The sequence below is a fragment of the Bos javanicus genome, chromosome 14 (genome assembly GCF_032452875.1).
Source record: "Bos javanicus breed banteng chromosome 14, ARS-OSU_banteng_1.0, whole genome shotgun sequence".
Lineage (NCBI taxonomy): Eukaryota > Metazoa > Chordata > Mammalia > Artiodactyla > Bovidae > Bos > Bos javanicus.
Genome location: NC_083881.1, coordinates 22,560,615 through 22,586,666, shown reverse-complemented (window position 1 = coordinate 22,586,666; position 26,052 = coordinate 22,560,615). Strand labels below are relative to the sequence as shown.

At 40.8% G+C, this 26,052-nt stretch overlaps 1 protein-coding gene across 2 annotated transcripts in view; it reads right to left on the bottom strand.

Moving 5' to 3' along the window:
• Nucleotides 1-26,052, bottom strand: part of LOC133260431 (uncharacterized) — a 149,830-nt gene that overhangs the window by 39,373 nt on the left and 84,405 nt on the right. For both annotated transcript variants that reach the window (XM_061438767.1, XM_061438766.1), the window contains exons 8-14: nt 19,890-20,041; nt 17,943-18,021; nt 14,340-14,415; nt 13,686-13,762; nt 13,557-13,588; nt 13,264-13,393; nt 2,063-2,166 (exon numbers count right to left, since the gene is read on the bottom strand). In XM_061438767.1, the coding sequence (XP_061294751.1) occupies nt 2,063-2,166; nt 13,264-13,393; nt 13,557-13,588; nt 13,686-13,762; nt 14,340-14,415; nt 17,943-18,021; nt 19,890-20,041 (650 nt within the window). The remainder of the gene's footprint in view (nt 1-2,062; nt 2,167-13,263; nt 13,394-13,556; nt 13,589-13,685; nt 13,763-14,339; nt 14,416-17,942; nt 18,022-19,889; nt 20,042-26,052) is intronic.

The following is a 26,052-nucleotide window of genomic DNA, read 5'->3' as shown; positions in this document are numbered from 1 at the left end:
TTGAGTGACTCCATACCCTCAACATTCATATTTATTAAACTTCTACTGACTAGGACCTTTATGAAGCAGAATGCACTACAAAATACAGCGTGAGGGACTTCCCTGGTGGTCCAATGACTAAGACTCCAAGCTCACAACGCAGAGTGCCCCAGTTTGATCCCTGATCAGGAAACTAGATCCCATATGCCACCACTGAAATCCAGTGCAGCCAACATATAAATAAAAATAAGCATAAAAAACAGCATGGGGTAACATGCCAAGTTCAAAAAAAAGACACCATAAAAGAAATGTGACTGATTCATGTCCGAATCTTTGCAGCCCCATGGACTCTAGCCTGCCCAACTCCTCTGTCCATGGGATTCTCCAGGCAAGAATACTGGAGTGGGTTGCCAGTTCCTTCTCCAGGGGATCTTCCCGACTCAGAGATTGAACTGGGTCTTCCATGCTGCAGGTAGATTATTTATCATCTGAGCCACCAGTGAAGCAAGTAAGTAAATTAATTAATAATTTGTTTTAAAAAAACAATACAGCTTCCTCCTGACTATTTCCCCTCTGGGCACTTTTGTCCTGGAACCTAGCTCCCACGCTATGAGAGTCAAGCAGCTACACTGAAGGAAGGGCCACACACAGCTGTTCCACTGAGAGCTGGCGTCGACTATCAGACCTTCGACTCAACAAGCCCTTGGATGACTCCAGGCTCTAACATTTCAGCCACTTCACTTGATGCTGAGAGGAAGAGAGATGTGCTACCTTCTCTGGGTCCCGCCCAACTGCAGATTTGTAAACAAAATAAATATGGTCAATGTTGTCAAAAAAAAAAGGTGACTGATTAGTTCCTTAGCCTGAATTTCAGTCCTACAGATCATGTTTTTTCTTCAAAATTTATTGCTATCCTTAAGTTTTAAAACAAGATATAAGTAAAAAAAAAAAGTCATTGCATAAAATTATGTAAGATTATATGAGAAAGCTGTAGAATGAGGGGTGGAGTCCCAGCTTCTGTGCTCCGTGCCTGCTTTCATACTGACCAGCTCTGAGACTTTGGACAACACAGTCTTCCCACTCGTCAGGCTCCTCTTCTGTCAGAAAGGGATGCTAATGTACTCTCTCATAGGACAATAAAAAGGCTAAATGTTATAACACACAGTTAGCACTTAAAACAGTGCATGTCATCCTATGCTTTCTCAGCTTCAAAACAAATAATCATACATGGATCTTAAAAAAAAGACATTTTTAGAAGTTTTATCCATTTTAAAATTTTTATTTTATTTTTAATTGTAGGATAATTACTTTACACTACTGTGATTGTTTCTGCCATGTATCAACATGAATCAGCCATAGATATACCTATGTCCCTTCCCTCTTAAACCTTCCTCCCACCTCCTTTCCCATCCCACCCCTCTAGGTTGTCACAGAGCACCAGCTTTGGGTTTCTTTCAAACCTAAACTAAGTAATCTCTTACACTCATTCACAAAGCACACTGTGCTGTGTTTAGCTGCTCAAGTCGTGTCCAGTTCTTCGCGACCCTATGGACTGTAGCCCACCAGGCTCCTCTGTCCATGAGATTTCCCAGGCAAGACTACTGGAGTGGGTAGCCATTTCCTTCTCCAGGGGATCTTCCCAATCCAGGGATCAAACCTGGGTCTCGTGCATGGCAGGCAGATTCTTTACCAACTGAGCCACCAGGGAAGCCCAACTAAGTAATACAAGGCATAATTATGTGAAACTATTGGTTTTCCCCCAATAATGTGATCCCTGAAAGGGCCTTTGGGAGGTCAGATTTCCCATTTTGAGGCTAACTGAAAGTTTGAATGTTCTCAGAGACGTGTTCTACTTTTTCTTGTCTAAATTCTAACTGCTGAAATTTAAGGCCATTTACATATCAAAATCTCAAAAATCAGTGAGACAAAACAACATGAAAAAAGTGGAAGCAAAAGCCAAAGGAAAATACAAATTCATAATCTTATGAAAGTGTCTTGTGCAAGAATATATTATATATATATATATATATATATATATATACAATACATTTGACATACGGTGAAAACAGAGATTACCACATACCATTCCAGTGACAAAGCCGTTGTCAAGAGCCAGAGAAAGGTGCCTCAATTCATGACTTTGGAAAATGCATACATTTCCTTTGTTGAAAATAACGTCAAAGAGACCTATAAAACATTTTAAGTATTAGCAAGTAATTCGTGCTTTTAAAGCTTTTTTTCTTACTCAATTATATATTGAAACCTCCTAAAAATACATTTTATGACATCTCTCAGTTAAATGTTTTTAATTAGTCAAAAGGTAGAAAGAAGAATGCTGGTAACCTTTAATAATCTACATGTTGCTTGGCATCTGGTGGCATTTCCAAGGAAAATATCTAATGCCTTCCCAAAATAAACAGTAAACTCCTGGGACAATCCAAAATAAAGCAAAAAAGCAAAAACCAAAAAACACTCAAGGGAACTGTTGCCAGGAAGACAAATTATCCTAGTGTGAAAACCCATTTCCATTCTCAAGTCCCAGAGACTTGAGATAAAATGAACTGATGCATTCTAAAATTAAATACATACTATTAGGGCATTGGTGACTGGTTTGTATGATTATGATATAAAGGTTATGTCATCATATATTTGATTGCTTTTAGCTCTCCGTATACTTTTGCATGCCATTTTATCTTGAAACAAAGCTTTTCTTAAGGTCATGAATTTTTTCACCACTCTGTACAGCTAAACACCAACACAGAGTGCCTAGACCACAGCAGGCCCTCAAGAAACATTCTTTAGATAAGACCCCTAATTAGATCCTCCAAAATAAATACAAATGCTGCATACCACTTACATATGAAATCTAAAAACCAAAACAAACTCATAGATACTGAGAACAAATGGGTGGCTGTCGGAGGGAGGGGGTAGAGCGTGGGCAAAACAGGTGAGGGAATTAAGAGGTACAAACCTCCAGTCTTATGATAATTAAGTTACAAGGATGTAATGTAAAGCAAAAGGAATATGGTCAATAGTTCAGTTCAGTTCAGCTCAGTTCAATTGCTCAGTCATGTCTGACTCTTTGCGACCCCATGAACTGCAGTGCGCCAGGCCTCCCTGTCCATCACCAACTCCCAGAGTTCACTCAAACTCACATCCATCAAGTCAGTGATGCCATCCAGCCATCTCATCCTCTGTTGTCCCCTTCTCCTCCTGCCCCCAGTCCCTCCCAGCATCAGAGTCTTTTCCAATGAGTCAACTCTTCACATGAGGTGGCCAAAGTACTGGAGTTTCAGCTTTAGCATTATTCCCTCCAAAGAAATCCCAGGGCTGATCTCCTTCAGAATGGACTGGTTGGATCTCCTTGCAGTCTAAGGGACTCTCAAGAGTCTTCTTCAACACCACAGTTCAAAAGCATCAATTCTTCGGCACTCAGCCTTCTTCACAGACCAACTCTCACATCCATACATGACCACAGGAAAAACCATAGCCTTGACTAGACGGACCTTTGTTGGCAAAGTAATGTCTCTGCTTTTGAATATGCTATCTAGGTTGGTCATAACTTTCCTTCCAAGGAGTAAACGTCTTTTAATTTCATGGCTGCAGTCACCATCTGTAGTGATTTTGGAGCCCAAAAAAATAAAGTCTGACACTGTTTCCATTGTTTCCCCATCTATTTCCCATAAAGTGATGGGACCAGATGACATGATCTTAGTTTTCTGAATGTTGAACTTTAAGCAAACATTTTCACTCTCCTCTTTAACTCTCATCAAGAGGCTTTTTAGTTCCTCTACACTTTCTGCCATAAGGGTGGTATCATCTGCATATCTGAGGTTATTGATATTTCTCCCGGCAATCTTTTGATTCCAGCTTGTGCCTCTTCCAGCCCAGCATTTCTCATGATGTACTCTGCATATAAGTTAAATAAGCAGGGTGACAATATACAGCCTTGATGTACTCCTTTTCCTATTTGGAACCAGTCTGTTGTTCCATGTCCAGTTCTAACTGTTGCTTCTTGACCTCATATAGGTTTCTCAAGAGGCAGGTCAGGTGGTCTGATATTCCCATCTCTTTCAGAATTTTCCACAGTTCCTTGTGATCCACATAGTCAAAGGCTTTGGCATAGTCAATAAAGCAGAAATAGATGTTTTTCTGGAACTCTCTTGCTTTTTTGATGATCCAGCAGATGTTGGCAATTTGGTCTCTGTTTCCTCTGCCTTTTATAAAACCAGCTCGAACATCTGGAAGTTCACAGTTCACATATTGCTGAAGCCTGGCTTGGAGAAATTTGAGTATTACTTTACTAGCATGTGAGATGAGTGCAATTGTGCAGTAGTTTGAGCATTCTTTGGCATTGCCTTTCTTTGGGAATGGAATGAAAACTGACCTTTTCCAGTGCTGTGGCCACTGCTGTTTTCCAAATTTGCTGGCATATTGAGTGCAGCACTTTCACAGCATCATCTTTCAGGATTTGAAATAGCTCAACTGGAATTCCATCACCCCAACTAGCTTTGTTCGTAGTGATGCTTTTTAAGGCCCACTTGACTTCACATTCCAGGATGTCTGGCTGTAGATGAGTGATCACACCATCATGATTATCTGGGTCGTGAAGATCTTTTTTGTACAGTTCTTCTGTGTATTCTTGCCACCTCTTCTTAATATCTTCTGCTTCTTTTAGGTCCGTACCATTTCTGTCCTTTATCGAGCCCATCTTTGCATGAAATATTCCTTTGGTATCTCTAATTTTCTTGAAGAGATCACTAGTCTTTCCCATTCTGTTGTTTTCCTCTATTTCCTTGCACTGATCACTGAGGAAGGGTTTCTTATCTCTCCTTGCTATTCTTTGGAACTCTGCATTCAGATGCTTATATCTTTCCTTTTCTCCTTTGCTTTTCGCTTCTCTTCTCTTCACAGCTATTTGTAAGGCCTCCTCAGACAGCCATTTTGCTTTTTTGCATTTCTTTTCCATGGGGAAGGTCTTGATCCCTGTCTCTTGTACAATGTCACGAACCTGTGTCCATAGTTCATGAGGCAGTCTGTCTATCAAATCTAGTCCCTTAAATCTATTTCTCCCTTCCACTGTATAATCATAAGGGATTTGATTTAGGTCATACCTGATGGTCTAGTGGTTTTTCCTACTTTCTTCAATTTAAGTTTGAATTTGGCAATAAGGAGAACACTGTACTAATTTTGTGTGAGGACAGATGATCACTAAACTTATAATGGTGATCATTTCATAACATTTGCAATTGTCAAATCATTCCACAGTACACTTGAAACAACAAAACACTGTATGCCAACTATACTTCCATTAAAAAAATAACAAAAGCAAATGTTCAAAACTTGTTGAAAAACAAAAAAGTTAGAAATCTCATTTATAGAGTTAATGAGCTCTCCACCATGAGTAAGCAGTTCATACAAGAATGGAAATGTTATTTAGTTTTAACAAATAAATTTTTTCAAGTTACATAACTCTTAAGTTCAACATGAAAAAACGTATTGAATCCAATAGATGACAAAGAGAAACATTTTAATGTTTCTAGCATTCATTTTTAAATCCTCTTAATAGGGTTCTTAGTAAAATTAGAAATGACTTTCCTTTCATGCTAAAGGAAGTTTTTACAAACCACACATAACTAGAGGGGGAACTCTTTCCCCCATGACAACACCCACACTCCCTCCCACTGCAACCAGAGAACAGGCAACAGCCCTTCATCTGGTGACAAAGGAAGCAGGTGCTCCAGCTCTGGCCCTTTCTACTCCCAGAGGAGCTGCATCACAGAAGGTGCTTCCTCTCAGGTTCTCTGTCACTGATGGGCACAGCCCCCGTAGGGGAGACAGTGGGTGCCCTGAATCTCACTTCCTTCTAGGAGGAGTTAGTGAGCTCTGTGAGCGCCTACATAGAGCCAGTACCCCAACTTGGTTTCATCAGTATTAAAGCTGAGGATCTGACTTCCATTTGTCTGTGTTCTGTTTCTTATTTCTTAATTGATTTTGTACACAGGAGTGGAAGAAAATGGTATTATTTATCGATGCCATTTCAAATACCCAACTCTTAAAAGACAATAAAAAACATCCCATTAAAATTAATTACAGAATGAGAATGCCAATATTACCAACACTATTCACTTTCTTAAGGATGTTCTTGCCAATGGAACAGCGCTTGAAACCAAATCAATACATATAACTATTGGAAGGTAGTAGATAAATTTATCATATTTGTAAAACCTAAAAACTCTTTAATTAGAGTGGAGTAAAGTGGTATGATTCAAGATAAGTATGTATCTGGACCTGACATACCATAGGCACTTAACAAATACTGAACGAATGAAACATAAAAACTACAGATTTCTACATATTTGTATATGTTAATATGTTAGCTTTATAATGGGGAGGGGTTTATTTACAATGTTAACCACAGCCTTGGAACAACACTAACAAGATATTATACTGCCTGTGTGAAGAGAGGAAATATATACACAGTGGAGGTTTAGTCGCTAAGTTGTGTCTGACTCTTAAGACCCCATGGACTATAGCCCGCAAGGCTCCTCTGTCCAAGGGATTTCCCAGGCAAGAATATTGGAGTGGGTAGCCATTTCCTTCTCTCGGGATACATGTACATATATACACACACATGCACAGGCATACACACACACACACACAGTCTTAAATTAATAGAGGGAAAACTAAAGAAAAAAACTGAATACTGTGAAAACCTCAATTTCTTCCAAGTTAATATTTAGATTTAGTGTAATTGTAGCAAAATTTCCCTCAGAATTTCTTGGGAATGATGAAATAATTTAAAGTCAATATGTAAAAAAAAAAAAAAAAACCATAAGCATTAACTCTCTGATCAGTGCTTTGTGCTGTAGTTTGTGTGTTGGAATCTCAAGTCCCTGTCTAACATTTCAAAGTGCTTCTCACCTCAGCTCAGGTGCAAGGCTAGAAATCCCCTGCAAAATCTGGGCCAGGCCTCCTTCTGTCTCTCTGTTTCCCTGTCTCTCCCACCTCTGTCTACGCGGTGAGGCTGGAGATGACTTGCTGCTCACGTGAGTCTAGTGGAGTCAGTGCTGGAGGTCCCCATGGTTGGTCATGGCCCATTTCTCCAACCCATAAGCCAAGGGTCCCATGGTGACCTGTATGTCACACTGGGTTTGCATCCTTCTAATACCCTCAACTGGAGAAGGCAATGGCACCCCACTCCAGAACTCTTGCCTGGAAAATCCCATGGACAGAGGAGCCTGGTGGGCTGCAGTCCATGGGGTCTCGAAGAGTCAGACACAACTGAGTGACTTCACTTTCACTTTTCACTTTCATGCATTGGAGAAGGAAATGGCAACCCACTCCAGTGTTCTTGCCTGGAAAATCCCAGAGACAGGGGAGCCTGGTGGGCTTCCATCTATGGGGTCGCACAGAGTCGGACACAACTGAAGTGACTTAGCGGCAGCAGCAACACCCTCAACCACCTCCTGGAGCTGGGGAGCCCTAGCAAGACAAGGCCCTCTTGCACTGGATGCTGTTAGGGGGGCTGGATGGCACCTGCTCACATGTTCTATCTGTGCTTGTTCTAAACTTGCCAGAAACCCAGGAGTCCAGGCCTCACATTCAACAGACCTGAGAGGCCCACGTCAACCTCTGACCACCTCTACCCTGCTGTGCCCTCCTAGATTCTCTCCCGATGATCTAAGGTCCACTCTCCTCTTGCCTTCCAAATCACAGCTGGTCTCAAAGAAGACACCAGTGAAACCCACGGGCACACAGTCCCTGAGCAGCAGTGACGTCAGCTGGTCAGACTTTCATAAACTCAGTCAGGAAAGACACAGCATGCCTGCTAGAGTAACAGTTTATTAGACCTGGCACAGGAGGCATCAGGAGCTGCAGATTCCTACAGATCCCCATCCTCTGATTCCCCTGGGATTAATGCAGAGCAGGACCAGGTGAATGGGGCATGGAGGGACTCTGGTTACAGCTGAGGACCCTGAGCTTTGGAAATACCCAGCCTTATTCAGTTCAGTTCAGTCACTCAGGCATGTCTGACTCTTTGCTACTCCATGGACCATAGCATGCCAGGCTTCCCTGTACATCACCAACTCCCAGAGCCTGCTCAAGCTCATGTCCATCAAGCTGGCGATGCCATCCAACCATCCCATCCTCTGTCATCCCCTTCTCTTCCTGCCTTCAATCTTTCCCAGCATCAGGGTCTTTTCAAATGAGTCCGTTTTTCAATCAGGTGGCCAAAGTATGGGAGTTTCAGCTTCAGCATCAGTCCTTCCAATGAATATTCAGGACTGATTTCCTATGGGATGGACTGGTTTGATGTCCTTGCTGTCCAAGGAACTCTCAAGAGTCTTCTCCAACACCACAGTTCAAAAGCATCAATTCTTCTTCACCATTCAGCCTTCTTTATAGTCCAACTCTCACATCCATACAAGACTACTGGAAAAACCATAGCTTTAACTAGATGGACATTTGTTGGCAAAATGATGTCTCTGCAATGCTATCTAGGTTTCTCATAGCCTTTCTTCCAAGCCTTTTAATTTCATGGCTGCAGTCACCATCTGCAGTGATTTGGGAGCCCAAGAAAATAAAGTCTGTAACTGTTTCCACTGTTTCCCCATCTATTCGCCATTAAGTGATGGGACTTGATGCCATGATCTTCGTTTTTTGAACGCTGAGTTTTAAGCCAGCTTTTTCACTCTCCTCTTTAACTTTCATCAAGAGGTTCTTTAGTTCCCCTTCACTTTCTACCATAAGGGTGGTGTCCTCTGCATATCTGAGGTTATTGATATTTCTCCCTGCAGTCTTGATTCCAGCTTGTGCTTCATCCATCCCAGCATTTCACATGATGTATTCTGCATATAAGTTAAACAAGCAGCAGGATGACAATATACAGCCTTGATGTGTTCCTTTCCCAGTTTGGAGCCAGTCTGTTGGTCCATGTCCATTTTGAACTGTTGCTTCTTGACCTGCATACAGATTTCTCAGGAGGCAGGTAAGGTCGTCAGTTCAGTTCAGTTCAGTTACTCAGTCATGTCCGACTCTTTGCGACTCCATGGACTGTAGCACACCAGGCTCCCCTATCCATCACCAACTCCTGGAGCTTGCTCAAACTCACTTCTATCAAGTCTGTGATGCCATCCAACCATCTCATCCTCTTTCATCTCCTCTTCCTCCTGCCTTAAATCTTTCCCAGCATCAGGGTCTTTTCTAGTGATGAGTCAGTTCTTCGAATCAGGTGGCCAAAGTTTTGGAGCTTCAGCTTCAGCATCAGTCCTTTCAATGAATATTCAGGACTGATTTCCTTTAGGATGGACTGGTTTGATCTCCTTGCTGTCCAAGGGACTCATAAGAGTCTTCTGCAACACCACAGTTCAAAAGCATCAATTCTTTGTCGCTCAGCTTTCTTTGGAGAAGGCAATGGCAACCCACTCCAGTACTCTTGCCTGGAAAATCCCATGGATGGAGGAGCCTGGTGGGCTGCAGTCCATGGGGTCTCGAAGAGTCAGACATGACTGAGCAACTTCACTTTCACTTTTCACTTTCACGCACTGGAGAAGGAAATGGCAACCCACTCCAGTGTTCTTCCCTGGAGAATCCCAGGGACAGAGGAGCCTGGTAGGCTGCTGTCTATGGGGTTGCACAGAGTCAGACACGACTGAAGCAACTTAGCAGCAGCAGCAGCTTTCTTTATGGTGGTTTGGTATTCCCATCTCTTTAAGAATTTTTCACAGTTTGTTGTGATCCACACAGTCAAAGGCTTTAGCGTCAATAAAGCAGAAGTAGATGCTTTTCTGGAACTCTCCTGCTTTTTCTATGATCCAGTGGATGTTGGCAATTTGATCTCAGGTTCCTCTGCCTTTTCTACATCCAGTTTGAACAACTGAACATTCTCGGTTCACGTACTGTTGAAGCCTCGCTTAGAGAATTTTGAGCAATCTCATTATGGAGGAAGAAATGGCAACCCATCCCATTATTCTTTCCTGAGAAAATCCACAGACAGAGGAGCCTGGTGGGCTACAGTCCATGAGGTCACACAGAGTCAGACTTGGCTACTAAGTACCTACTTAGCAACAGCAGGTACAACTATTCACATAGGTCCATAGAGACACTGCAGAGAACAATAAAGACACATTAGAAACTTCCAGTGTGGTAATACATTGTATATTTAAAATTACATGCTTAAAATAAATAAATTTAAAAATAAATAAATAAAATTACATGCTTAATCCTTTTAGGAATATCAGTTGAATGAGTATGAATTTAGGTTATGTTTTTTTCCTTGAAAAATACACCTATATAATGAGAGAACTATGTGAGTCTGTATTTTATGGTAAATCTTTTGAAATTTCAGGGGATGGGAAGTTCATGAACTAGCCCTGATATAAGGTAGCCATCAGTGGTTTAGAACTAAACACTTATTTGTATTGTCATCTGGGCCTTCCTTTCAGCTCTGAGATCCCACACTAGCGACAGGAAGACATGTTTTTGATGGTCATTGTCAGAGCAGGCATAGTATTATTTTTTTTAATTCTTAAGAGCTTATGATCATAAAAATGAAGCCCCCCTGTGGTATTTCAATGATCTTCTCATGCTGTGTATCTCCTCTTCAGTCTAGTGTTGCCAAGAAATGGTTCAGCAGCTCTCAGAGAAATGAGCACTCTAACTCTGGGCATGGAAATAGCTAAATTCACAACCAGCTTGATAACTAAATAGAAGGCCTGGCGCATGATAATACATTTTGTGTGTGTGGAGTGAACATCAAAGCCAACATATCTGAGACATATTCTTAAAATATTTTCTTGAAAAGATGTTCATGGGTCAGCATTGTTCATCACAACCATTTCCAGGCAAGCGAAAACTGATTCATGAATGTGAATTTACAGGACAAGGCATATAACATCAGGAAATAATGCTGCAGTAATTATCATACATAAAACACCTCCTGTTGCAAAAATGTCAGTTACGCCAAGGAAAATGACTCATACCATCCTGCACCTGCCTTTCTTAGGACTGCTCATTCTACTCTATTTATTGCAGGACTAGAGTATTTAGATGCTGGGAACATTTAAGGGTAAAATTTCTCTGTTTTCATCATCTACCGGTTAGTTAGTTCTACACACACATTCACATGCCTGCCGTCTGTGCAGCTGCAGGACACCAGTTCTTTACTGGGGATCCTCTCTGCACAACTCTCTGGGTTCATCCATATCATGAGGCCTGGCTTCCAAGACAGATTAATCCAAGAAGTGGAGGCAGAAGACGAGGACTTTAGGAGTTACAGCGTGCTCGCTCTAGTCAAAATACGGAGACAGGGCTGACCCAGAGAGGGATGAGGCAGACGCTCCACTTCTTGATGTGGGAGTGTTGTGTTCCCTCTATAAACCAGCTTGTGGGGGTTGGGTGTTAGAAGACAAGTATACATGTGTTATTTTCCTGCATGGACCAGTCCCTCTGAATAAAGGGATTTACAAATGTATGTGTGAGTGTGTGCTCAGTCGTGTCTGTTTCTGTGATTCAGGACTGTAGCCTGCCAGTCTCCCTCTGCCCATGGGATTCTGCAAGCAAGAACACTGGAGTGGATTGCCATTTCCTTTTACAAAACATACAGGAAAATGTTCCAGCATAGTAACACTTTGATATCACTATTTCTCTCCCTCTCTTTCAGCATCCCAGGGGAGTAAAGAAAAAGACTTTCCTCCCCTTCCCTGGAGAATATTTGCTTACATTCTCATCTTTTCTTTTTCTGTCTCTGTCTCTCACACTGTTTCTCCTTCTCTGGAAGGAAAACTGGGCAACCCTGAAAAAGATCGGAGTTTCTTACCTTGGGTATTTCTCTGCTTTAACGTACCCACCCATGTATGTAGGTAACATCAGACCTTCACTTGATGATACTGAGGGGTGGGGACTTGAGGACCCAATGTAAGATGCTGCTCTACCTGCTGCATTTGTTCCGAGAAATAACGGTCTTGGTTTTTGACTCAGTGCTCTTGTGTTTTTTGCAAGTAAAGTTAAACTTAGATCCTTTACGGTTTCTGATTTCAAAGTGGGAGACATTTTTACATTTGGAAATACAAGCCACTCTCTTCAGTAAGGGAAAAGAGTGTCAGCACTGGCAGCAGGGGCCTTGGGGAGCATGACATGAAGGACTGTTCTGAGGGATCTAAGTAGATAAGTGATCCCAAATGGGAACCAACAGGCAAGAAAAATATCTGAGAAATAGACTAGTTTTGAAAAGAGAGGCTACTAAGATGCATTCTCAGATTCTCACACATTTTCATAGAAGGGGAAGTTGGATTATTCCCTGGGGTCTCTAATAGGAGGTGGAAGTTACCTTCTTAGGAGATGCTGGAGGTTAATATCTCCTGAGCATCCTCAAGGTTATTTGAAGGCACAGTTTCTAACAAGGTTCAGCAAAGTTACATCCACAGATGCAGAAGGTGGATTTTGCTTAAATAGCGATGGTCTAAATTTCAAGGCGACAGAGGATGAGATGGCTGGATCGCATCACTGCCTCAATGAACATAAGCAAACTCCAGGAGACAGTGAAGGACAGGAAAACTTGGTCTGCTGCAGACCATGGGGTCACAAATAGTCAGACATGACTTCCTGACTCAACAACAACAAAATTTCAAGAGGAGCTGGAGGTTTGGGTTCATGGTCCAGTCTACCATTATTGGATTACTCCTTCTTCATGAATGTTTGTGGCTGTGGCTTCGTGACGTGCTGACATTAAACAACCAATCCAATTTCCCTTTGCTTAGTTCTTCCTCTGTACTATCATTCTGACACGACAAACAAGCATTATTAGAATTGTTGTGTGTTTGTCTTCTGTATCAGATGATGAATCTCTGGAGTTCAGGAAAATGTCTCGGTTATTTTTGTGGCCCTCACATTATTTAACATAGTGCTTTGAAGTAACAGGCTCTCAGTGTTTAGCAGAACTTACTTAACTGCTTAAATGGCCGTACCGTTTCAAGAACTACAAATGCTACTTTTTATAAACACTTTATGTTAATTGCCTACGTATTATTCTTCAAGTAAGAATTACCAAATATAAGTGTTTTCATGGTGTACTGTCTGCATAATTGCATCGTCTGCCAAGATTTAGAGCCTCTCGTCTATTGACCATTTGTGTTAATGTAGGTAGTAAATTATTTAAATGGTTTAATACTGGTATAAAATCATCTGAAAAGTAAGAAGCACAACTTAAACTGGGTCTAGAAACTTGCTTTCCTCCAGCTCCCAAAACTGCCATGGCATCACACACTAGGCCCATGACTTTACCGTATTTGTCTGTCTTCTCTCCAACCGCGTCCACTGTGCTGTCTGGATGCAGACGGACAAACCCTCCAGTAAGCCTGTTGTAGAACTGAAGAGTATTTCCTTTCCTAAATTTCCAGCTTTCTGCAGCCCACTAAGTAGAAAAATGAAACAAACAACACCAATATGAGAAGACAGACAGAAGAAGTTACTAGGAAACACTGCTTACTAAACATTATATACTGACTTAACACATCAAATAGCTATTTGAACACTGTTTTGTACCAAGTAATTTAGGGCCAAAAGTAAAATCTTACTGTTTCTTTTCTAATAACTTCCAGCTTTTGCCCTGAGGATGTAAAGAAGGGAAAGGACCATTAATTTCAGCAGAGTCAAGCTTTCTTTCCTCAATCATTATAAAACAGAGCTTTCCGAGAAACACTCACTTGCAGAGAGGATACTGTTATTCCTGGCATACAGTTCTCTGACGATTTTACCATCATCTTCACCTTGATCCAGCCATCTATACAAAGAAAAGTGAATCAAGTATATCCTGAATTTATATTTACACTAACCACTAGTAATTATCTAGCCAGGTCAGAAATAACAGCTAGTGGGCACGCTAAGTTGCTTCAGTCGTATCCAACTCTTTGCAACCCCGTGGATTGTAGCCCACCAGGTTCCTCTGTCCATAGGATTTCCCAAGCAAGAATATTAGAGTGGGTTGCCATTTCCTTCTCCAGGGGATCTTCCCTACCAGGAATTGAACTCGGGTATCTTACATCTCCTGCACTGGTAAGCAGATTTTTTACCACTGTGTCATCTGGGAAGTCCTCATTCTCCTTATTGATGTATAAAGAGAAATCATATTTTTAAATCTGAACAAAGACCTAAATCTGTATCATCAGGAATGATGATAAACACAATGGATATCTTTGCAAGTAGAAGAAACAGCCCCTAAAATTAATGTTCAAAAATGTTACCCAACAAAGCTTCAATGACCAGGAGTGATTGAATAAACTCTCCATTTGCCCAAAATATATGAGCCTGGCATGACTAATATGAAATCAGTTTATTCAAGGTAAAGCATGCCTACCAACCTGTGGCAGAAAAAGGTGTATTCACAGTTCGTTGTGGGATCCTTGATCACAACATCATCAAGAAACCAACCATTTCCTAAACACAAATTAAAGAAAGAAAACTGTGGTGTGTATAGGTTACAGACTGGGTATTACTTGAGGTTTTGAGAAAGAAGCTCTAGCTTTTGAGAAGTAAAGCCCTCGTGCACCTATAAGGTTTAATACTTCAGATAACACAACATACTTGGGACATGGACTCTGAGGCATTTAAAAATATTTCTTCTACCTGCATAGCCTACTTCAAGGCTCACCAGGCTCCTCTGTCCATGGAATTCTCCAGGCGAGAAAGAATACTGGAGTGGGTTGTCATTCCCTTCTCCAGGGAATATTCCCAACCCAGGGATCAAACCTGCATCTCCTGCACTCACAGGCAGATTCTTAACCACCTGAGCCACCAGGGAAGCTCTTTTGTTTTCATGTTTATTTATTTAATTACAGCATGTGGGATCTAGCTCCCTGACCAGGGATCAAACCTGGGCCCCTTGCATTGGGAGCACAGAGTCGTAGCCACTGGACCACCAGGGAAGTCACAAAGATTTGTATGTTACGACATCTACTTCAGTGTGACTTTCCAAATGGTTGAAAACAGAACAACTCTGCAATTGCTCTTGATTTCATAAACTGCATTTATAACCCTGAACCTAACATCTTTCAAAGAATATATATCTGATGAGTTAGCAATACTGTCAATTTCTAAAATGCATACACATTAAAAGCTACTAAAGTCCAAATTTAAACTTTAATGTATATATTAAATACATATTCATTCAGAAAGTCTGTCCAAGCACACCACATGAGCTAGTTTAATGAAGATAACGGCCTCTTCTTAAATGTGTAGTTTTATACTAACTTGCAAACTCAAGTTGGTTAAAATACAATTTAATTTTATTTATAGATAAAATGGACTATTTTAACTAGCCATCATGGTTTTATTTATACAAAGGGCCAGCTCAACATGTATCCTCCTTTAATTAAAACTGCTTGACTTACCGAGGTAATACTCATCAGCTGTAGACTCTAACACAGCACATGGTCACAGACTGGTCTTTGTTTAGTCTTGGACTTTGTCCCTCACCACGTTCCCATCCCTGAGCCGAGCCACACTGCTCATCGTTCCCTGTATGACCCTATCTTTCATGTTTTCTCTCCTGAGCTGATCTTGATCAACACCAGTAGATATGTCCAGGCACTGCACCCCCACCTCTTTCCAGTTCTCCACCGTTTTCTCACTTGTGATGCTCCACTGGGTTGTGGAGTAACCAACAGTCTTTCTGTAAAGAAACCACTGCAGCAGTTTTTCTCCATCATAGTCTGAGATCTTATCTTATATAAAAATAAATCTTGCCACAGATTGTTTTTGCCCAAAAAAATGGAGAGACCTGGGCGCAATTTGGTTAAACAAAATTCTTAACACGTATTAACAGCCAAGGCACCACAAACACAGGCAGCTGGGGCCTAAAGGAAATATGTAAATGCATGCACACACAGCCTTCACCTCTCTCACCAAAACACAGAACAAATCAAAACAAGAACACAGTGCCAGCTGAGATCGTTGGTAAATAAATCGTTAAGGAACAAATAGGTTCACTTAATCCTCAGGACAGATAGAACCTGTAAATCAAACTGTCCTGGCTAGAGTTTCCTATTACTTCTCAATACGGCTTTCAGACCAGGCCAGTTTAATAATTCAGAGGGACATGTATTTCTCATTGTTGATGTTAATTATTATATATTTTATATATTTTTGCTGCTACTCTGAAGAGCTTTTATATCTCATATTTTCAATAGAAAAAAACAGCCTCAGGTTATTGTATATTGATTTAAATTCTAATCACTTTATATATTCTCTTCTTTCATCCATTTTTCAGTTGATCCTCCTTGCATTTTAATAGATATTTAAATCACCTGTAGACAATAAATTTACCTTCTACTTTCCAAAGAATGACTATTATCATAAGAAGAAAAATCCTTATCATATTCCTAACTTTCATGGATTTCATTGTTTATTAAGTGGTCATCTTGAGTTAAATAATTTTAAAATATTTTTTCTGTTCCAAATTTTGAAAGAATTTTTAATAATAATATTAGTTAACTGCTGAAAGATAATATTTTTGCTTCAACTTTCTGAGGTGATGTATTTTATTAATAGATTTCCTATTACTGAACGATCCTTCAGTTTCCCAGCATGAGCCGTACTTAGTTGTCATAAATTATCCCTTATTGTATTTCTCGATTCTTTTTGTACACATTTACCTTCAAATAATTGCACACACGTGCATCTGTGTTGCTGACCTACGAAAGTTCTTCTGGAGAATGCAGGCTCCATGGGATATTCACATTGTGCCAGCAACCATGAAAATCCTCAGAAGTAACACAAATCCCATTTTATTTGGGTATTTGGAGTAGGACAAAATGGGAAATTTAACTGTCAAATTAAAATATTGTCTTTTTCTGCTTGGGCTGCTGTAAGGAAACACCACAGTTGGGGAAGCTTTTAAACAACAGAAGAATATTTTCATATTTACCATAGAAAATACTCAGCACAGCACTTTGTATATAGCAGGTCTACCACATATATTTCCCAAATTGAATTTGCTGTGTATGTTACTTGGGCATATTAACATGTTCTTTCAGAGTCCTACCAGAGCATTCACCATCTGACAAGCCTGCTGAGTAGTCATCTGACTCCCTGCAGAAATGGAATATTACCTGACTTAGTACTGACCATAGATCAGAGCCCAGACTCTGTAAAATCAGTTGTCAACTGGCAGAAAAATAAGATGCAATAGCCTTGGATCTGATAAAAAATATAAGTGAATTTTGTCCAAGAGGGAAGATAATCTCAAAGGTATGTTTTTATTATCTTAGGACATTAGCCATACTTTTAATTTGTTAGTCAAATCTATCATTCTTTCTGTTTTTACTGATCACAAATGTATATGTTTTTATTTTTGTGTAACTTCTTTTGAACTAGCTTTGTCACTTGGCTGGGTCCCTCATTAATTATTTAAACACATATCCACTACATATTGATATGAGAACTCTGTTCTTAACGTTTTGAAAGTTGACATTTTTAAGTAAAAGAGTTTATCATCTTCTTTGATGCTTTGGAATTTTTTTTATCCTTTTTGTGGTATGTGCACTTTACTCGTGTCTTTTGTTAAAGGATTTTATCTTATGGACACCTTATGCAGTAGCAGAAAATGAAGATGTGGGTCAAGTCACAAAAGTGATGGGAAACCTGGGGAAGAAGTGAGAACAAAAATGGCAGCAGAGAACACAGCCGAGACAGGACACAACAGGAAACACAGCAAGGCTGCCAGGACAGCTTCCTTAAGGTACTGCTGTTGGCATGATCGTTAGCACTTCATAGACAGTCCCTGTCACTGGACGCAGACATGGTATCCAACAGGAGCATGCCTGGAACACTGCCACTCGCCTCAGAGAATCAATACTTAGAAACCACGTCATTATGAGTTTTCCAGTTTTTTCTAGATTTGTATGAGGCGTCACAAGAACAGAGCAGAACTGCACTTTGAATATCTACCTGTGGAAGACTCTTACCTGGTCCAAGCCCATCATGGGCTATGACAATCTTGTACAAATTCCCCAGGTGCACAGCTTCCAGGAGGAAGCTGTCAACCTGTAACAAACCAAAAAAGTACAGTTAGATCTAGACCATAAGCTGATTTCTAATAAGAGTACAAATTAAGATGCAGCAAAAATTCACTGTGAAAGAATTAGGTTCATTCAATAAATACACACCTCTACATTAAGAAAGTAAAGGTATGCACACATTACTATTAATATATTTAAAATATATAACCAATGAGGAGCTACTATTTTAAAAAGTGATGCTGCATTTTACCACTGTCTTACTATTTAGAAATAAACATTTAGTTGTTTTCCTAAGAAAGATAAATATTGAATACATTATTTTCAGCCTTCATTGATTATTAAAAAGTGTTTATTCCTGCAAAAAAAAAGTAAAGATAAAACAGAAATATTAATTTATAGGACATAATAACAAGTTCTCTAGTTTTTCCTTCTTGCCAATTTCATTACAAAGGCATAAATTTGTTGGCTGTCTACAATGTTTTCAAATAATAATAACATAAATGTAATAGTTATAAAATACACTGTAAGTCTCCATTTATTTGACTATAACAAACTCCCATCTGTCCTGAATGAAATGTTTTAGCAATGATTAGGGACCATTCACAAAAATGTTTCTAAAGTAATTTTAGAATACTGATGCAAAAATTATTGAACATTTAAAACATGTTGCCTGAAGTCTCAGTGCACTGCTACCATCAAAACTATGCACGTTTGTGCTCCAGTGGTTTGTGTATTCAGAATACAGGTAAAAGTGAGGAGCCCAGAGTTCTTTCACTAAAACCTAGGCTAAGGATACAGATTAAAGAGCAAGAAAAATACACAATTTAGTGTATCAGTTGAAAAATAATTCAATAACAAAAGATACATGTCTTATACATTTTGAAATATTTTCACATATATTTTATCCTTAAAAGTCACTAGGTGCGAAAAAAACATATCCTCTCTACAGATAAAAACAGGGAGGCGTAGAACCAGTGTTAGAGCTCAGATTCTCTGATATTTATTAATACTGTTGATACCCTCCTTTGCCATCACTCTACCTCTACATAAATGGACTATAAAAATATAAATAACAGATAAAGCCATTAGCATTTATTTACAAAAATACAGTCAATGCCTGGTAATGGTAAATGAGTAATACTGCCATTTCTTTATTCATGAATGAAATCTGCTGGAAAGGAAGATTTTCTATGCAATGACAGAAATACTAGCAAAGAAAATCATGTGTTATTGTATTTATGATGACTGACATACAGAACTCTAAGAAAAAAGGGGAAACAATGAATGTATGTTGACATACTCAAAGGCTATTTGCATCCTCAAAAAATAGTTGAGATAACTATAATGCATTGTCTATAAATTTCTCAGTTTTAAGAAGTTTTACGAAATTAAGTATTACTTAAATATTAGTATCAGTAATAGTAAATATAATGTAATACAATCAGTTTCTATATTTGACAATGAAAGATGCTATAGTCGGTCAGTGAACAACACAGGTTTGAACTTACACAGGTCCACTTCTATGTGGATTTTTTCCAATAAACATGTACTACAGCATATACAATCAGCAAGGTTGGTTGAATCCTAGGATGCAGAACAATGGATGTGGAAGGTTAACTGTAAAGCTATACGCACATTTTCAACTGTATGGGGCCAGAGCTCCTAGCCTCCTGTGTTGTTCATGGGTCAACTGTACATAGTAATCCTTATTTAACAATATACAGGTGTTGAAAATCAGACAATTGGTAGTGACTTCAGCATGATGGTGGACAGGGAGAACCAAGCCCTTGTTCCCCATGGAGGCACCATTTTAATGACAGCATGTGGACTAGAATACTTCTGGGACAACCCTGAACACCAGGAAAGAAGAACAAAAGACTTTTTGTTACTTACTTGTCCTCTTAAAAAATTCAAAGTGCTCTTTGATCGAAATAGTTGTCTGGATCCTGTATCTCCCTTTTCGCCATAGACAGCAATGTAGACGTTTGCTACTGTTCCAGCATTCCAAAGCTCACCTGTTGCCACATGCACTTCATACACTGTCACTGACAACAACAACAAAAAAACAAGCCTTACTGCCCAGCACCGGAAGATCCCCTGGAGAATGAAATGGCAACCTGCTCCAGTAGTGGTGCCTGGGAAATCCCATGGGCAGAGAAGCCTGGAGGGCTACAGTCTGTGGGGTCACAAAGAGTCAGATACAACTGAGTGACTAAACAACAACAATATGATAGAAAAATTACACATTTCTAATCAAGAGCTCCAGGTCCAGGTAAGATGGAGCAACACACCCCTCTCAGTCTCTCTCACTGAATACAGCTACAAAATCTTGACAGAATGTGTGCAGCAGCTATATGAAGGCTCTGAATAGTAAACAGTAGCAGGAGACTGGGGATTTAGCAGAATTATGTATTTATGTATATATAACATTTGCTTATATATAAAAGAAATTAATTATAGCAATGATACAGTGGGTAAGAAGGGAAAAACATTTATTTTGTCAAAAGGTATTCAGAAGATGGTGGAGGAATAGGATGGGGAGACCACTTTCTCCCCCACAAATTCATCAGAAGATCATCTGAATGCTGAACAACTTCCATAAAACAACTTCTGAATGCTGGCGGAGGACACCAGGCACCCAGAAAGGCAGCCCATTCTCCTCAAAAGGAGGTAGGAAAAAAATATAAAAGACAAAAAGAGAGACAAAAGAGTTAGGGACTGAGACCTGTCCTGGGGAGCGAGTTGTGAAGGAGGAGAAGTTTCCAAACAGCAGGAAACCCTCTCATGGTGGGTCTGTAGGGAGTTTTGGAATCTCAGAGGGCAACATAACCAGGAGCAAAAAAAAAAAAAAAAAACCATCACAGTATATGTGCCTAACCACAACTCCCAGAGAAGTAGCCCATACGCTCCCATCCGCCACTAGCAAGCGGGGGCTGGACAGGGAGGTGTGGGCTGCATGCTTAGGGTAAGGACCGGGCCTGAATGCCCCAAGGACAATCTGAGGAAGCAAATGTGAGATAACAACCCAAACTGTGGGATAGCCAGAGAGAGAAAAAAAAAAAAGGACAGAGAACTTTCCCGCAAAAAGCTCTAACCTAAGGCGCCATCTGGCCTGCTCACAGAACAAAGGATTGAGCAAATACCAAAAGAAAGCTAGCGGGCTGCAGACTGGCCCATCACCACCCACTGGAGGCAGAGAGGCAGGTGGGCAACAGCCAGAGCCAGAAGGCAAGAGGCAATCTCAGCCCCAAAGATGGAATCCTCCACCAAACTGCGAGCAGGCTCCCAGTTGCTAACCACATCTTCCTGGATCCTGGGCAGTTGACATCTGCCAGGAGGGTTGCAGCCTGAGATCAGCTCCCCAGAGGAGATACACAGAATACCTGAGACAGCGCTCTCATGGCGCACCCAAGAAACCAAGCAGCCAGGACCAGGGAGATGATTAAGATGCCTGGCCCACCTGGGACAGTGAGCTGGCCAAGCACCTGGTTGCCTGAGCTGCTCGGACCTGGGAAGGGCATCAAACACACGCCCAACTGAGTCTGTGCCTTTGTGGAGTGCCCAAGAACCTGAACCTGAGCAGCTTATACCTGGGAAGTGCATGAAAGGCAGGGCCTGCTTTGGACAGTACACCCAGCAGAGCAACTTGGAGCCTGAGCAGTGTAGACCAGGAAAGCACATGCCTCCGTGAGCTGGGGCAAACCCAGTGTGGTCCCTATACTGCGAGCACTCCCCACACAAGCCAGTGATATTTGCTTGCAGCATTCCTCCCTTCCCCACAACACAACTGAACAAGTGAGCCTAAATAAGTGACCACCTTCGCCCCCTTGTGTCAGGGCAGAAATTAGACACTGAAGACACTTGAAAACAGAGGAAGCCAAAATAAACAAAGAAGAGGGAAACGCTTTGGTAGTGACAGATGCAACAGATTAAAACCCAGTAGTTAGCATTGACTAAGCATTGGAAGGGGCCTATAGACCTTAAGAAGAAATGTAAGCTGAAACAAGGAACTATCTGAAACTGAACTGGCCCCACACTGTCCTCAACAGCTCCAGAGAAATTCCTAGATATATTTTTACTATTATTATTTTTAAATTTTTTTAAGTTCTTTATTACTCCTTTAATTTTCATTTTTATAACCTAGTATTACCTTGCCAAAAAAAACCCGATTTTTAAAGCAAATTTCATATATATTTTTTATAATTTTTGTGATTTTCTTTTGTATTTTTAATATTACATGTTTGAGAGTCTAACCTCTACTCCAGATTTTTAATCTTTGCTTTTTGGTATTTGTTATCAATTTTGTACCTTTAAGAATCTAATCTTCAGTACCCATTTTTGCTTAGGGATGTGATTACCTGGACCTCACTGTGGCTCAGATCATGAACTCCTTATTGCAAAATTCAGACTTAAATTGAAGAAAGTAGGGGAAACCACTAGACCATCAGGTATGACCTAACTCAAATCCCCAATGATTATACAGAGGAAGTGAGAAATAGATATAAGGGACTAGATCTGATAGACAGACTGCCTGATGAACCATGGATGGAGGTTCATGACATTGTACAAGAGGCAGGGATCAAAACCATCCTCAAGAAAAAGAAATGCAAAAAAGCAAAATGGCTGTCTCAATAGGCCTTACAAATACTGTTAAAAGAAGAGAAGTGAAAAGCAAAGGAGAAAAGGAAAGATATAAGCATCTGAATGCAGAGTTCCAAAGAATAGCAAGAAGAGATAACAAAGCCTTCCTAAGCGATCAATGCAAAGAAACAGAGGAAAACAACACAATGGGAAAGACTAGAGATCTCTTCAAGAAAATTAGAGACACCAAAGGAACATTTCATGCAAAGATGGGCTCGATAAAGGACAGAAATGGTACGGACCTAACAGAAGCAGAAGATATTAAGAAGAGGTGGCAAGAATACACGGAAGAACTGTACAAAAAAGATCTTCATGACCCAGATAATCATGATGGTGTGATCACGCACCTAGAACCACACATCCTAGAATATGAAGTCAAGTGAGCCTTAGGAAGCATCACTACAAACAAAGCTAAGTGGAGGTGATGGAATTCCAGTTGAGTTATTTCAAATCCTAAAACGTGATGCTGTGAAAGTGCTGCCCTCAATATACCAGAAAATTTGGAAAACTGAGCAGTGGCCAAGGGACTGGAAATGGTCAGTTTTCATTCCAATCCCAAAGAAAAGTAATGCCAAAGAATGCTCAAACTACTGCACAACTGCACTCATCTCACACGGTAGTAAAGTAATGCTCAAAATTCTCCAAGCCAGGCTTCAACAATACATGAACCATGAACTTCTAGATGTTCAAGCTAGTTTTAGAGAAGGCAGAGATCAAATTGCCAACATCTTCTGGATCATCAAAAAAGTAAGAGAGTTCAGAAGAACATCTATTTTCTCCTTTATTGACTATGCCAAAGCATTTGACTCTGTGAATCACAATAAACTGTGGAAAATTCTTCAAGAGATGGGAATACCAGACCACCTGACCTGCCTCTTGAGAAATCTGTATGCATGTCAAAAAGCAACAGTTAGAACTGGACATGGAACAACAGACTGGTTCCAAATAGGAAAAGGAGTACGTCAAGGCTGTATATTATCACCTTGCTTATTTAACTTATATGCAGAGTACATCATGAGAAACACTGGGCTGCATGAAGCACAGACTGGAATCAAGATTGCTGGGAGAAATATCAATAACCTCAGATATGCAGAGGACACCACCCTTACAGCAGAAAGTGAAGAAGAACTAAAGAGTCTCTTGATGAAAGTGAATGAGAGAGTGAAAAAGTTGGCTTAAAGCTCAACATTCAGAAAACAAATATCATGGCATCCAGTCCCATTACTTCATGGCAAATAGATGGAGAAACAGTGCAAACAGTAGCAGACTTTATTTTTGGGGGCTCCAAAATCACTGCACATGGTGACTGCAGCCATGAAATGAAAAGACGCTTACTCCTTGGAAGAAAAGTCATGACCAACCTAGACAGCATTTTAAAAAGCAGAAACATTACTTTGCCAACAAAGGTCCTTCTAGTCAAAGCCATGGTTTTTCCAGTGGTCATGTATGGATGTGAGAGTTGGACTATAAAGAAAACTAGTGCTGAAGAATTGATGCTTTTGAATTTTGGTTTTGGAGTAGACTCTTGAGAGTCTCTTGGACTGCAAGGAGGTCCTACCAGTCCATCCTAAAGGAAATCAGTCCTGAATATTCATTGGAAGGACTGATGTTGTAGCTGAAACTCCAATACTTTGGCCACCTGATGTGAAAAACTGACTCATTTGAAAAGACCCTGATGCTGGGAAAGATTGACAGCGGGAGGAGAAGGGGACGACAGAGGATGAGATGGTTGGATGGCATCACCGACTCAATGGGCATGAGTTTGAGTGAACTCCAGGAGTTGGTGATGGACAGGGAGGCCTAGTATGCTGCAGTCCATGGAGTTACAAAGAGTCAGACATGACTGAGTGACTGAACTGAACTGAACTTTGATTACTGGCTTGACTGCTGTCTCCCCTTTTGACTCTCCCTTTTCTCCCCCAGATCACCTCTATCTCCTCCCTCCCTCTTCTCTTCTCTACTTAACTTTGTGAATCTCTCTGGGTGTCCGGGCTGTGGAGAACCTTAGGGAACTGATTACTGGCTGGATTGGTCTCTCCCCTTTTGACTCCCCTTCTTCTCCTCTTGGTCACCTTTATCTCCCTCCTCCCTCTTCTCTTCTCCATGTAACTCTGTGAACCTCTCTGGGTGTCCCTCTCTGTGGAGAATCTTTTCACCATTAACCTAGATATTTTATTATCTGCACTGTATGGATGGAGAAGTATTGAGGCTACTGTAAGAGTAAGACTGAAAGCCAGATGTAGGAGGATTACATCCAAAACTTGAGAACACCAGAAAACTCCTGACTCCAGGGACCATTACTCGACAAGAGTTCATCCAAAAGCCTCTGTACCTACATTGAAACCAAGCTCCACTCAAGAGCCAGCAAGTTCCAGAGCAAGACATACCACGCTAATTCTCTAGCAATACAGGAACACAGCCCAAACATTAAAATACAGACTGCTCAAAGTCACATCAAACCCAGATCAGATCAGATCAGTCACTCAGTCATGTCCGAATCTTTGCGACCCCATGAATCGCAGCATGCCAGGCCTCCCTGTCCATCACCAACTCCCGGAGTTCACTCAGACTCACATCCATCGAGTCAGTGATGCCATTCAGCCATCTCATCCTCTGTCGTCCCCTTCTCCTCCTGCCCCCAATCCCTCCCAGCATCAGAGTCTTTTCCAATGAGTCAACTCTTCGCATGAGGTGGCCAAAGTACTGGAGTTTCAGCTTTAGCATCAGTCCTTCCAAAGAAATCCCAGGGCTGATCTCCTTCAGAATGGACTGGTTGGATCTCCTTGCAGTCCAAGGGACTCTCAGGAGTCTTCTCCAACACCACAGTTCAAAAGCATCAATTCTTTGGCGCTCAGCCTTCTTCACAGTCCAACTCTCACATCCATACATGACCACAGGAAAAACTATAGCCTTGACTAGACAAACCTTTGTTGGCAAAGTAATGTCTCTGCTTTTCAATATTCTGTCTAGGTTGGTCATAACTTTCCTTCCAAGGAGTAAGCGTTTTTTAATTTCATGGCTGCAGTCACCATCTGCAGTGATTTTGGAGCCCAGAAAAATAAAGTCTGACACTGTTTCCACTGTTTCCCCACCTATTTCCCATGAAGTGATGGGACCGGATGCCATGATCTTCATTTTCTGAATGTTGAGCTTTAAGCCAACTTTTTCAGTCTCCACTTTCACTTTCATCAAGAGGCTTTTTAGTTCCTCTTCATTTTCTGCCATAAGACCCATAACACCCCAAAACTCACTACTGGCCACTTCATTGCACTCCAGAGAGAAGAGATCCAGCTCCACCCACCAGAACACAGACGCAAGCTTCTCTAACCAGGAAACCTTGACAGGATGGGAGCAACATCCACAATACAGAGTAACCACAAATTTTCAGCCTACAGAAAGGCCACCCCAAACACAG